The sequence below is a fragment of the Haliotis rufescens genome, unplaced genomic scaffold (genome assembly GCF_023055435.1).
Source record: "Haliotis rufescens isolate VD_foot unplaced genomic scaffold, xgHalRufe1.0.p SCAF_13, whole genome shotgun sequence".
Classification (NCBI taxonomy): domain Eukaryota; kingdom Metazoa; phylum Mollusca; class Gastropoda; order Lepetellida; family Haliotidae; genus Haliotis; species Haliotis rufescens.
This window is the reverse complement of record NW_025963813.1, coordinates 32,961,415-32,976,583: the sequence shown is the minus strand read 5'-3', so window position 1 is coordinate 32,976,583 and position 15,169 is coordinate 32,961,415. Positions and strand designations below refer to the sequence as shown.

General features: G+C 42.1%; 1 protein-coding gene across 6 annotated transcripts in view; it reads right to left on the bottom strand.

The window, feature by feature from the left end:
- Positions 1–4,132: 4,132 nt before the first annotated feature.
- Positions 4,133–15,169, bottom strand: part of LOC124118155 (neurogenic locus notch homolog protein 1-like) — a 79,229-nt gene continuing 68,192 nt past the window's right edge. For all 6 annotated transcript variants that reach the window (XM_048394413.1, XM_048394414.1, XM_048394415.1 and 3 more), the window contains 9 exons: positions 14,488–14,580; positions 13,833–13,928; positions 12,599–12,694; positions 11,741–11,833; positions 9,170–9,271; positions 7,546–7,641; positions 6,348–6,419; positions 5,390–5,494; positions 4,133–4,246 (listed from right to left, as the gene is read on the bottom strand). In XM_048394413.1, the coding sequence (XP_048250370.1) occupies positions 4,200–4,246; positions 5,390–5,494; positions 6,348–6,419; positions 7,546–7,641; positions 9,170–9,271; positions 11,741–11,833; positions 12,599–12,694; positions 13,833–13,928; positions 14,488–14,580 (800 nt within the window). In that variant the 3' untranslated portion in view covers positions 4,133–4,199. The remainder of the gene's footprint in view (positions 4,247–5,389; positions 5,495–6,347; positions 6,420–7,545; positions 7,642–9,169; positions 9,272–11,740; positions 11,834–12,598; positions 12,695–13,832; positions 13,929–14,487; positions 14,581–15,169) is intronic.

The window sequence follows — 15,169 nt, the reverse complement described above, 5'->3', positions numbered from 1 at the left end:
GCTTTTTAGACCGTGATCGTTAATAATTTCGACGGGCGTGTTCTGAGGAATAAAGGGAATAAAATACATAAACAGGTAGGAAGTGATCGATCTTTAAACACAAAAATACACAATGGCGGAAAAAACACTGGCGAACTCTCTCTCCACCGAAGGAAGAAACGTTTTAAAGGTCTCTTTCTTATACGGTAATCTGCAAATCTACGGGCTTGTTTGTGTTTATTCTACCAAAATAATGAGAAATTTATATTCGTTTCTTTTTAATTTACTAAGAATTTAAAGTGAGTTAGCATTCAGATACTACACGACTTTGCTCATGGGAAAAGTATATACATATATCGGAAATAAGTCTGTTTGGTTTGTTATTTATAAAGTAAACCCCCCATTTCAGTACACCTGGTAAAACTAATGTTGAGTATCGTTTTCATGCAGATCCGCATCACCCCCCCCCCCCCCCCCCCCCCCCCCCCCCCCCCCGACATGATATTGCTTGAATATTGCTAAAAAGTGACGTAAAAACCATTTTTATATAAAAACAACAGCATAAAAACCTCTTTCCTAGCTCTTCACTGTATACTGAGTCGGACTGAGTATATCCTGTTAACTACGGACTGATATCGTTTAGGGGATCTTATCACAATCGCGATAATTTCGGCGTCATTTATCTACCACTGGCGATGCGCTTCGGTGACACTGGGTGATCGAATGTGGAAGTGGAACTAGAGGGACCTTTTTGTTTCGGCGACCGCGGCGTCACTGGGAAGATGATGAATCTGTCGTCGCTCAAAACAACACTACAGAACAGAGTAGCCTCCCTTTGTTAATGGTAAACAGTTTAGACCATTCATTTTTGGTTCGTGCAAATACGACACCGGCGACCGATACTAATTTGTACACTATATTATTTATACGTTATGTACGTGATTATCTATTTAGTTTTAGAACAAATTTCATGATTTTATTGCTTGGGACCAATCTTGCGAAGAGAAAGTGATCGAAACGCCAGTAAAATGACCCAATCTAATCATAAACTTCATTCATTTGGCAACATTGAAAACGTGCACTGTGACTTAACGAACACCTGGTTATACATAACGGTTCTCATTAAGCATCATACCCAAAGTGTGCGTACATGTTGCATTAAATGTACATTTATATCGGTTGCTGTGTTTGTGGATACACTTTTTACGATAGTGTTGATGCTGTTATATGGCAGTGTTTTTCATTGTTGAACAATGATTGTAACGGTGTTGCAAGACTATCTGGTTCCAGTGTCACCGCTGTCTGGTTCCAGTGTTACCGCTGTCTGGTTCCAGTGTCACCGCTGTCTGGTTCCAGTATCACCGCTGTCTGGTTCCAGTGTCACCGCTGTCTGGTTCCAGTGTCACCATTCTGGTTCCAGTGTCACCGCTGTCTGGTTCCAGTATCACCGCTGTCTGGTTCCAGTGTCACCGCTGTCTGGTTCCAGTGTCACCATTCTGGTTCCAGTTGATGCTGCGGTCATATTTCCGTTGATGCTACGGTCATTTACGGTCATAAAAGTCGGAAGCCCTTTCGTTCTCAAAGAGGATATTGATGTTTTGATGCTGGTATATGGTCAGTGTATTGTAATGTAAAACAATGATTGTAACTGTTTTATATTGTCTCTGTCAGGAATGTAGTACTATTTAAGGTACGCAGTCGTCAGGATGTTACTATATTTAGATGCAAGAGTGGTGTGGTAACTTCCGGAAACGGCGAGACTCGTCCAGCATTGTATAGAGCTTTTACAACACTGTGTGGAAAGTTTTGGAAGCTAGTTAGACGGTATTTAAGGGGGACAAGAGCATGCCTCTCGCATCTCTCACACATTTCGCCTCTCGCGCTTTTCATCGCTTTGAAACCAGCTTTCATGTGAGGATCGCTCATCATCCCTAGCCCACCTCGGAAGCTTGATTACTGTCGCCGCTGGGTGAATATATATTATTATCACTGACTTTTGCTATCACCACTGTATTTTTGTATTTGATACTGACGACTGATATATTATTTATTGCCATTGAATATTGAACTACCGCTCTTTTGTGTACTGCCATTGTAATTGATGTGCAGTAATTTGTATTAATTTGCAAACTTTGTTTTTTTGGTAATACATTTGTTAATTGTGTACATCCTGTTTTTTTGTTGTTGGTTTCACATTGAGTTCTTTTACCTACAGATTTCTTGGTTAACATATTGTTTCATTTTGGGAATCGACCCGTAACAATGCTTACGATAACCCCTTCACGTTCATCATCTAGACACAGGGCATTAGTCTGAATCAAGGCATTCAACATCTAGACACAGCGCATTAGTCTGAATCACAGCGTTCAACATCTAGACACACCGCATTAGTCTGAATCACGGCATTCAACATCTAGACACAGCGCATTAGTCTGAATCAAGGCGTACATCTAAACACAGCGCATTAGTCTGAATCAAGGCGTACATCTAAACACAGCTCAGTGATCTGAATCATGGCGTACATCTAGACACAGCTCATTGATCTGAATCATGGCGTTCAACATCTAGACACAGCTCATTGATCTGAATCATGGCGTTCCACATCTAGACACAGCTCAGTGATCTGAATCATGGCGTTCATCTAGACACAGCTCAGTGATCTGAATCATGGCGTTCAACTAAACACAGCTCAGTGATCTGAATCATGGCGTTATTTAGACACAGCTCAGTGATCTGAATCATGGCGTTCAACTTAACACAGCTCAGTGATCTGAATCATGGCGTTCCACATCTAGACACAGCTCAGTGATCTGAATCATGGCGTACATCATCTAGACACAGCTCAGTGATCTGAATCAAGGCGTACATCTAAACACAGCTCAGTGATCTGAATCATGGCGTACATCTAGACACAGCTCAGTGATCTGAATCATTGCGTTCCACATCTAAACACAGCTCAGTGATCTGAATCATGGCGTTCCACATCTAGACACAGCTCAGTGATCTGAATCATGGCGTTCATCTAAACACAGCTCAGTGATCTGAATCATGGCGTTCATCTAGACACAGCTCAGTGATCTAAATCATGGCGTTCCACATCTAGACACAGCTCAGTGATCTGAATCATGGCGTTCAACATCTAGACACAGCTCAGTGATCTGAATCATGGCGTTCAACTTAACACAGCTCAGTGATCTGAATCATGGCGTTCAACATCTAGACACAGCTCAGTGATCTGAATCATGGCGTACATCTAAACACAGCTCAGTGATCTGAATCATTGCGTACATCTAAACACAGCTCAGTGATCTGAATCATGGCGTACATCTAAACACAGCTCAGTGATCTGAATCATGGCGTACATCTAAACACAGCTCAGTGATCTGAATCATGGCGTACATCTAAACACAGCTCAGTGATCTGAATCATGGCACTATAAAATCGGCATAAGTCCGGACTAGATCAAGCAGACGCACGCACGCACGCACGCACGCACGGCGCTATACAAGTGCAATAATCTTGGACGCGACGTTAACCCCATTTCACCTCACCTCACCATCTATCAACGAGACGTGTATGGCATAATCAAAGTGGGGACAAGTACGGTAAAGAACAATACAATATAATGTGCGTTGGACATGATCCATTATTTTACCTTACATGAAACTCGGACTGATTGCTGTACCCATGTTCCCAGCTGACAAACAAGGTAGACATAGCATATACCCCGCTCGGAAATGCCGAAGTTCTTATCAATATGAAAACAACGATATGATTATAATATTATTTTCAAACTGAACACCTATCAAATACAGTTCAAGGAACTAAAAGAGCATGTCTGATTGTAGTGCAAGGGCGATAACTTGGGATATATTTAAGTAGTTTCCAGGTGTCAAGATGTTTGTGAAACGGTCACCAGACATACTGTTAAAGACATTTTAAATAAACGAGCGTAGATTATGCAGGTAAGATAAACCGGTCAACCGATCCTTCAGGTATATGGTGTAGGAGAGGGGTACATAGACTCACACATAGGGTGCATCACACCATATACTCTTTAAGACCAGTCGACAATTAAAAATGTACACATATTTTAAAATATTCAGCTTATGGTGCCTCTTCCCTTTCTCTGCCAAATAAAACATAAGATATGTTAGCCGATACTTTTTATTCCTTTTAATTCCGTATTCGGCTTAACCGAAGCATGCTAGGACCCCAGCCTAGGACCAGCCAGTGAACTGTGGCAGCGGGTTCGGCGCATTGATCTCTGAAAGTAGACCAGGCATATATGTTTAAGAAATGACTTTAAAAACCCAGCCTGTGAAGTTGGTACTGTCGACGAATTTATTAATACGGATTTATTTCAAAATTTCTTTGCGTTGATTGAGGTATAACGTAAACATCGGTGTGCATAATGTGTAAATCGGGTTTTTTCATTGAAATGTCCATAAACGCAAAGACAATTTGAAATAAATCCGTATTAATAAATTCGTCAACAGTACTTCAAAGACTGGGTATTTAATCATAAACACACAAACAAATGTAGACAACAAATCACGTATGGCACCACCAAGTTTTCATCTATGGTTGGTTGGTTGGATAATTAACGCCGCACTCAGCAATATTCCAGCTATATGACGGCGGTCTGTAAATAATCGAGGCTGGACCAGACAATCCAGTGATTAATATCATGAGCATCGATCCACGCAATGGGATACGATGACATGCATCAACCAAGTCAGCGAGCCTGACCACCCGATCCCGTTAGTCGCCTCTTACGACAAGCATTGTCGCCTTTTACGGCAAGCATGGGTTCCTGAAGACCTATTCTACCCCGGATCTTCACGGGGCCGATCTGTATTGAAGTATTTGTTATAGGCATATTCTTCTCTTGGTATATTCGTCCAACTTTCAGTGTACATTTGCTTAGGTTTTAGATGGAACAAAACAATTATTGGCAGTCTGAACGTGCAGAGACGTTTCTTAATCTTTTTATGATACAGTGAAATCCCCTTTGTTGTAGACACGACCGCCTCTGTGGTCTAGTGGCAGAGTGTCCGCCTGGAGAGCGGAGGTCCAGGGTTCGATCCCCGGCCGCGTCATACCAAAGCACGTTAAAAGACGCTTGTTTTTACCCGGCGCTGGGCATTAAGGGGCTAAAACAAGGACTGGTCGGCTCGGAGTCAGAATACTATGTCTGAGTGGGGTTTTCATGTTAAACTGCCGCATGGTATCTCAGTGAGCTAGCACTATATAAATCGGCATCAGTCCGGACTAGTACATGCAGCCACACACACACGTGCATGCACGTCGCTATATAAGTGCAATAACGCGACGTTAAACCCCAATTCATCTCACCTTGTTGTAGACACTATGGGACCTGCCAGCGAACACAGATGAGTGTACTTACCGCATGTCCTGCACGTGTTGGGACAGACTGTCATGAGTGTCTTGATGTATCGGCATACAGTGGCGTAGAAGCGACAGAATTCAGCCTCTCTCCCATTGCATTCAACTGAATATACAACATGCGGGTGAAATGTTGGTGAGCAGGTACAACGTTTGGTGTGACTTCGTGAGAAAAAAAGGGTTATATCTATATCCCCCAAAACATTACCGATTCCACCATCGCTAGAACTGATCCTGAGTTTGTATTTTCAAACTTGTAAGTTTGGGGTTCTAACGATGAATTACAACCTTACAAATGATGTTTCATCTTCAAATTTGATTTATACATACATTGCCTTAATACAAAACTTTAAAAAACCCAATTCCGATACGATAATCGAAAAAGATCAGCAATGAAGCATTGTGACGTCGTATGGCTCCTAGTGACCAATCAGCATTGCGAATCTTCAAACCAAATGCACCTGCGCATATATCGGAAAGTTCAATCTTCCCTTATGAGTAATATATATGCGCAGGTGCATTTAGTTTGAAGATTCGCAATGCTGATTGGTCACTTGGAGCCATACAACGTCACAATGCTTCATTGCTGAGAAAATATCCGATATGACGACATCCATGGCTCATGACGTCAAAAATTGATGCCATTACGTCATCTGAACTATAGGCTTCGGTGAACTTTCTCTGTAGGGTTGCCATTTCCTACGTTTATTCTTCATTTTCTTTTTTAACATGTCAATGGTTAGTAGATAGAATAACCTAAACGAAACTCGAAATTACGAACTATCTGCCCCTCGTGAAGGAAATCAGATAGTCCGTCGCCATTTATTCACTCAGGACCGATAATCCGACGTTCCTGGCCATGGTAGTTCGTTGGTAATTCCTTTAGTGTACGGTTTCAGGGTAGTGGCAAGTCTATCAGTTAATTTAGTCGAATGCGTAACCATGTCATCTCAACTCACCGTTGTCGGGGATACACACACAGCGCGAGGGATTCAGCTTCTGACCGCTCGGGCATACCCGTGAACAGGACGCTGAAACAATAGTCATGGGTAGAATACATGCGGCGTGAATACACACTCACATCACGTGGAATCGCATCCTAGTTTGCTTGTTATTCATTTAGCCAAAACGAGGATCCGAATAAACTTCGTTTTGATTGCTAAACTAAATAAAGGTTTTTGAACCTTTCACCTAAAACTCCAAGCATTCTATTCATAATAATACTCATATCCGATTGAACGTATTAAAGGGTTGTGTTAACTATTGGACGCAAGATCAATCTAACAAGGAAAAAACAACACTCATTGAACAAGGGATATATTTCTTGGGACATACAACTTCTTTATTACAATGACTGCGACGTTTCGGTGTAGATACTAACACCGTGATCAAGCAAGTCATGAACATGCATTTGAAGTAGGGAGGGTATATACATGTGGATAATTGATGTTTATACACGATAATGTTTACACAACAGTTAACGTTAAAGTATTACACCTGGTAAGACATAAATAGAATTAACAAGGCATGATGGGTAAAACAATACAGTGATTGATATATTGATTGACATAGACAAGTTGACTGGAAGCTAGTATAATGAAGCTAGTATAAGGAAGCTAGTATAATGAAGCTAGTATAAGGAAGCTAGTATAAGGAAGCTAGTATAATGAACTAGTATAAGGAAGCTAGTATAAGGAAGCTAGTATAAGGAAGCTACTATAAGGAAGCTAGTATAAGCACGCACGCACACGCACGCACGCACGCACGCACACACACACACACACACACGGTGAAATTTGGTGCGGAACTGGGGATGGTGTGTTTAGCTTCCTATACTCGGAAAAGGAGCTGGATAAGCTAGCCAAACTTTGTGTTGTTATTGCCTCTTTAAGGCCAGACTATACAAACAGAATCTTTAGATTACACTTTCAGTATTATTGCAGATAACTTTTCTGATTTAGATGGTTCTTCATACGTCTCAACATGGGTGCTTATGTCCACGACGAGTGGTATACTGAGTAACACTGAGTGGTATACAGCGTAGAAAGACAAGTGATTTCACAATGAGAATGTATTATTATCTCTTATCCATTTTACTTTCGTCTTATATTGGAAAACGCCTTGTACAAGATGAATAAAAGGAGGTGTTTAACTTACAGATCTGACACAGGTTTCCAGAGAATCCAGCTGGACATGTGCACGTGCAGGAGGACGTCAGCTGTCCGCCATTCTGACACTCAGTAGTGCAGCCCGCTGAAAGACCGCCATCGAGACATGTGTAAGGGACAAATTACACCAGTGAAATTATATTGTCACGACATAATATCTATACTGAATTCACTGTAATATGTGCCGTGTGCGCTTAGAAAGTTCATGACGGGGTAGCTTATTAAAACAACGAGTTAAATTTGTTAAGTGGACAAACTTCGTTCAAACGTCAATGAAAATTACTGTTCGAAAATAGCTACATGGCAATATAGTCACCTTCTTCGCTGCTGCTTAGATTACTTACTGATTGGTCTAGAAGTTGGTCAGGGGCAATTATAAATATGACTTACTGATTGGTCGAGAAGATGGTCGAGGGGCAATTATAAATATGACTTACTGATTGGTCTAGAAGTTTGTCAGGGGCAATTATAAATATGACTTACTGATTGGTCTAGAAGGTGGTCAGGGGCAATTATAAATATGACTTATAGATTGGCCTAGAAGTTGTTCAGGGGCACTTATAAATTACACTTACAGATTGGCCTAGAAGTTGGTCAGGTGCACTTGTAAATATGACTTACTGATTGGCCTAGAAGTTGTTCAGGGGCATTTATAAATATGACTTACTGATTGGTCTAGAAGTTGTTCAGGGGCGCTTATAAATATGACTTACTGATTGGTCTAGAAGTTGGTCGAAGGGCACTTATAAATTAGACTTATAGATTGGTCTAGAAGTTGGTCGAAGGGCACTTATAAATTAGACTTACAGATTGGCCTAGACGTTGTTCAGGGGCACTTATAATTAGACTTATAGATTGGCCTAGACGTTGGTCGTGGGGCAGTTATTGAAGCAGGACTCGGTATTAGACATTGTAGTCCGTAATTGAAGAATTAACATGTTATTATTATATTACACGTCGCTTCACTTGAATGTTGTTTCGTTACACAGGCGTAATAAACCGCCCTTCCATCTGTACGTTTGATAGAGGGTAGGATAAAGATGTAGTTTAGAATGTTACGGTCAACTCTAAAGAACATTCTATATCTTCAAATAAAACATGTATGGCAGGCTCACCACCCAACTCAAATAAACATAACCTAATGTACATTTTCATAAACAATGACAATATAAGGCAGACATTGGCACGATTTTCTAGTGTTTATTTTACGTACGATGTAATCATGGTGTAAGCGTTACTGTGCCAGTTTGTGATGTGCTGGGTGAAATATGAGAAAACAGGTCAATATTAATATAGTACAAAGCAGAATCAATGTGTCATATTTTCGTTAACAATAACTTTCCTACATTATGTTGACTACAAGTACTGGACGAAGTGACTTTTAGTAAGCTGTTTTTTTCCCAAGCAGTTCAATTACGATTATATAACGACCTGTGAATATACTGGACTGAAGGCATGAACCGCGACTCACGGCATCGGGGAATGGTGGCTCGCAAGAAACAAGGTAACACATCCTGAGGACCACATTGCCATTTCAGTTGCCTCTAACGGCAACATTAACTAATTCAAGAAAAGAACCATGACCCTGTGACACACACAGGTAGGTCACTCACCTGTCTGACAGAGGGCGCCACTGAATCCGAGTGGACAGGTACAGGAGGTGCATGATGGGTAATTTGCGACACCGCCATTTTGACAGTTGAGATTACACCGCTCTGAAACAGGAATTAAACTGAGCAGTCTATTTCAACTCAGGTATGGGCGGGGGAGGATTCCTCCGCAAACAATATATTCCCATTATGACGTCATCATGTTTCACCTGTATTCTAAAAGTAAATATGAATCGTCAACGACAGCGAATAACACAGATTAAACACCGCAACAGATTCCCCTTGGCGTAAAAGGCAAAACAGAGATGAGAATGATATGAATGGACCACTGAAAATCGGTGATGACACCGGGTGTTCGCGAAAAGGATAAACATGTCCCTCGAATCATACTATTTGTATAAAAGATAAGTGTTTTTTGCCTAGGCCTGGCGCCGCTCATGATGTCTATTGCAAATCTAACTCATGTGTTCCTGGATAATGCAAAGATAACTCTAGGTCTTCACAAGATCGCGCAATATAGTTACCAAAAAACATAAATGGTTGTATGTTATCATGTCCTTTGAGTTACGTTGTTTTCGATTAATAACCCATATTTATTTTGTATATTTTTCTTAAATTTTTTCAAATTTTATTGCGAATTAATTTATTTTTGAACATCTACATGTTGCACAACAGAGAATATTCAATGGTGCATACACATTTCAATATAGAATTTAGTGATGGATAGGTGTCAACTGGTTATTTACGAATGATGTCAAGTTGACCAGAGTGAGTAAGTGAGTGAGTTGGGTTTAACGCCGCTTTTAACAGTATTCCAGTTATATCGCGGCGTGTCAGCTTAATGTGGGAGGAAAGCCCGAAGTGATGCAGGTCTCAGACGTTTACCACTTCCGTGAAACCCACGAGCACGGGTATGGTGCTGACAAACCTAGAAACATAATCGGGGCGAACCGGGATTCGAACCCACAATCATAGGTTTCTGGCGTACCCAAGGGACGCAACTCTGCACAGCAAATCGCGGCGCCTTAGACGACTGGGCCACCCGTGCCCCATAGATTTACCAGAACCTGTCTGTGTCATATTGCCATTTTGACAACATCTTTGCCTTTTCTGAGCAGTGGTTGTCATTTTTTTTAACAAATTGTTTGATTTTATATAGAATATATCAGTGCGTCATCGTGACGTTTCTGTGTAAGTCCGAATATAATTATAATGTTATGTATAGTCACAACAGTCCCACGCTATTCTCCTCTTCAATCCATATTTGGCATTATCATTTAATATTCCCACAAGACATTTTTGATGGCATGAAATCAAATTAAATGATACAGAAAACATTGAGTGAGTGAGCGATTTGTTTCCAACACCGCTTTGAACAATATTTCAATTAATCTGGGGCGGTGGGGTAGCCTAGTGGTTGAAGCGTTCGCTTGTCACGCGGAGAACCAAGGTTTGATTCCCCACATGGGTACAATGTGTGAAGCCCATTTCTGGTGCCACCGATGTGATATTGCTGGAATATTGCTAAAAGCGGCAAAATCCATGCTCACCCACTCACTCGCTTGAAATAACGGTCCAGGTTTTCACTATTTGTGTATTTGTTATAATTCATGATATTGTGTATATCTAATAAATGTCATCCTTGGTCACTGGTAGCTATTGTTACCTGCTTAAACACTTACTAAGGGTGCATACATCCAACCTCGGTTATATCTGTGCAACGCTTCCAAAGCAACCGGAGAAAATTACTTGATAGACAATGCTAAGTAAAACCATTCAGAGGAAGGTATCCGGATCGTTTTAAGAAGACCGAAACCTGACCCCGGAAAGCCTTGTTGTGTCTGTGATCTACTTACGACAGGAGTCACCGGCGAACCTGACCCCGGAAAGCCGTGTTGTGTCTGTGATCTACTTACAACAGGCGTCACGGCGAACCTGATGTCGGAAAGCCGTATTGTGTCTGTGATCTACTTACAACAGGAGTCACGGCGAACCTGATCCCGGAAAGCCGTGTGGTGTCTGTGATCTACTTACCACACGAGTCACCGGCGAACCTGACCCCGGAATGCCGTGTTGTGTCTGTGATCTACTTACCACAGGAGTCACCGGCGAACCTCACCCCGGAAAGCTGTGTTGTGTCTGTGATCTACTTACCACAGGAGTCACCGGCGAACCTGACCCCGGAAAGCCGTGTTGTGTCTGTGATCTACTTACCACAGGAGTCACCGGCGAACCTCACCCCGGAAAGCTGTGTTGTGTCTGTGATCTACTTACCACAGGAGTCACCGGCGAACCTCAACCCGGAAAGCTGTGTTGTGTCTGTGATCTACTTACCACAGGAGTCACCGGCGAACCTGACCCCGGAAAGCCGTGTTGTGTCTGTGATCTACTTACCACAGGAGTCACCGGCGAACCTCACCCCGGAAAGCTGTGTTGTGTCTGTGATCTACTTACCACAGGAGTCACCGGCGAACCTGACCCCGGAATGCCGTGTTGTGTCTGTGATCTACTTACCACAGGAGTCACCGGCGAACCTCACCCCGGAAAGCTGTGTTGTGTCTGTGATCTACTTACCACAGGAGTCACCGGCGAACCTCACCGGACAGGCACAGGCACACGCAGACTGGATGAGGATGCCGTTGTTAAGACACTGTCGGGAACAGGAAGCTGAAACAAGATTGTTGGAGTAACTCAACCTTGAACCGGAATTGGTTGAATAGAATATTTTCAATTTGTTGAAAGGTCGAATTCCGGGATCACTGAACGGTTTTACTCCGCGTATGTTTGCTTTTGAAAACCAAAAACCATGATAATATTTAACTCAGTTCAGTATGTCACGACATTCCTCTTGCGTATTCACTCTGAACGTGGTATTCAAACACTGCTCCCTAGATACAGTTAGTCAAATATTAGCCTATGTGTTTCCATTAGTGTTGTAATACTCCCTGATCCCACGCACATGTGGTGTGAAACATCTTGAGACCGTGCATGATTACAAAAGATTCTGGGCATAGATGTGAGATAATCCAACTCAGATACCGGTTTACCGTCGTTTGTGTTATAGGAATTACAATTTTGAGTTATAGGTATTAGAGCTTTGTGTTATAGGTATTACAGCTTTGCGTTAAAGGTATAACAACTTTGTGTTATAGGTATTACAACCTTGAGTTATAGGTATTACAACTTTGTGCTATAGGTATTACAATTTTGAGTTATAGGTATTACAGCTTTGTGTTATAGGTATTACAACCTTGTGTTATAGGTATTACAACTTTGTGTTATAGGCATTACAACTTTGTGTTACAGGTATTACAGCTTTGTATTATAGGTATTACAGCTTTGTATTATAGGTATTACAGCTTTGTATTATAGGTATTACAGCTTGGCAATATGCATTTTGAATTATCAAACAGTAACTTAATCAGTACATACGTGTCTCACAGAAAGTTCCAGTGTACCCCGCGGGGCAGACACAGGTGCAGGAGGACGTCAGAGTGCCGCCATTCTGACACTGCGTTGTGCAGGATGCTTAGAAACAAGAGACAGTACATGTCAGATTCCGAATTAGTGGCAATATCATATAATTTGTCACAAATTGGATATTCCAATAAAGACACACGTAGCATGAACTTAATCACTATATGTTGTTGTTATTTGCTTAACGCCGCACTCTGCAATACTCCAGCTATGTGACGGCGGTCTGTAAATAATCCAGTGATTGACATCGTGAGCATCGATCCACGCGATTGGGATACGATGACATGCATCAACCAAGTCAGCGAGACTGACCACCCGATTCCGTTAGTCGCTCCTCACGACAAGCATGGGTTGCTGAAGACCTATTACACACTGGCTCTTCACGGATCTCATGGGGGGGGGGGATATTGGGAATATATGCTACTTTTGAAATAATACTTACTAATACCATTAAGACCTGCATCCGAGGCAGCTCAGTGCAGGATCACGCCCTGGCATGGGTGCCGTTGTACAAAGCAATTTTAGCGCTCGGGTGATCGTTTACCTTAACAGAGACCTACGACAGTCGTAGCGCTAAGGTTGTTTTGTACAACGGCACCCATATCTTTAAAGCTCACCTCACCGAACCCATATATACTTACTTCATATAGTGTTTTAATAACGAATAAAAGATGGTTTGCTGAACGCTTTTAATGCATGCTAGCCATTGCTAGGTGTTGTGTTCGAGTGCAAGACATACATGGATTTCTTGGACTCAGAACACATTCATTTTAAGGACAAAGTGAGGGGGCGGTCGGGTAGCCTAGTGGTTAAAGCGTTCGTTCGTCACGTCGAAGACCCGGGTTCGATTCCCGACATGGGTACAATGTGTGAAGCCCATTTCTGGTGACCCCGGCCGTGATATTGCTGGAATATTGCTAAAAGCGGCGTAAAAACCCCACTCATTCACTCATAAAGTGAGTGTTTCCTGATATACGTTAATTCTTTCTAACCAACAACAAAGTGGACATGTCATATTTTGGTTTGGAGATAACGTTTGGACACGTAGGGCAATTTGGGAGTGGGAACTCAACGGCCAATCCTTATAAGGATTATTAGAGTCAATTATTGTGAGTATTGTAATCGTTTTAAGAAACTGTGCAAACTTAAAAATAGGATTAAACACACTGTAGCAGCTAGATATACTTACTTAACTCGCAGGAGGCTCCGGCAAAGCCAAAAGGACAAGTACATGTACAGGCCGATGTCAACGCTCCGCCATTTACACATCGTCGGCTGCACGTTCCTGCAAAAATAGATGATGTTTGTTTGTTGTTTTACGCCGCGATCAGCAATATTCCAGCTATATGACGGCGGTCTGTAAATAATCGAGTCTGGACCAGACAATCCAGTGATAGATATCATGGACATCGATTTAAGCAATTGGGTTACGGTGAAATGCATCAACCAAGTCAGCGAAACTGGCCACCCGATCCCGTTAGTCGCCTCTAACGATAAGCATAGTCGCCTTTTACGGCAAGCATGGGTTGCTGAAGACCTATTCTACCCTGGATCTTCACGGGTCTAACGAGTGAACGACTAAGCGTACAGTTGGCTTATCTGCCCAACTGAATAAACAGTCTGTCCTGTTCATTGTGTGGAAACAATGTTCCCAGAGCATTAAGTCTGAAGGCCGGTAGGATAGCCGAGTGGTTAAAGCGTCCCCACGTCACGCCAAAAACCCGGCTTCGATTCCCCACTTGGGTACAATGTGTGAAGCCCATTTCTGGTGTCCCCCACAGTGGTATTGCTGGAATATTGCCAATTGCGGCGTAAAACTATACTCACTCACTGCCGCTACTCACCACACGTGTCGCCCGTCCAGGGAGTCAGGCAGGTGCAGGTACAGGTAGACGGGTCCAGCACTCCACCGTTCGCGCAGGAACGACTGCATGTTTCTACAGAGTGAAATAATATTATGTCCAGGTATTTTCTTAATTTTATTGTTAAATCAGTCGACATCTCGTTTTCCGATGTCTGCTATAGAAAAACGATATTGTTAAAATCTAATATTGCCTTACATGTCTATATTGAAATTAATGCTATGAAGACGAATTATATGCAAGAAACTCGTTGTAAATGCCCCGTTCTGCTTGTGGGTACATTGTGTGTAGCAATAGTCCAGGGTGCCGTTTTAAAAAGCGATCTTAGCGTTAAGGTGGTCGTAACTCCCTTAACATAGACTTGCCACCGTCGTAGTGGTAAGATTGTTTTGTACAACGGCACACAGTAATGTAACGCCATTGAGAACACACGCTTTTACCAAAGCAAGGAAATAAACCCAATTCTTAAGGGGCATTCGTTCACATGATTCAGTTAGTTGTATGCAATTAGTTTCATGAACTGGAGTTGTAAGCAATTTGTCGTTCCGAATTTAACGGTTTGCATACAAATCGGGCCTCTGCGTTTAGCTGAGTTAATTTCAATTTTTAAAGAGTTAAAGAGTAGCTGAATAATGTGTGAATGCTGTGTGAATGCTTTTTGGGG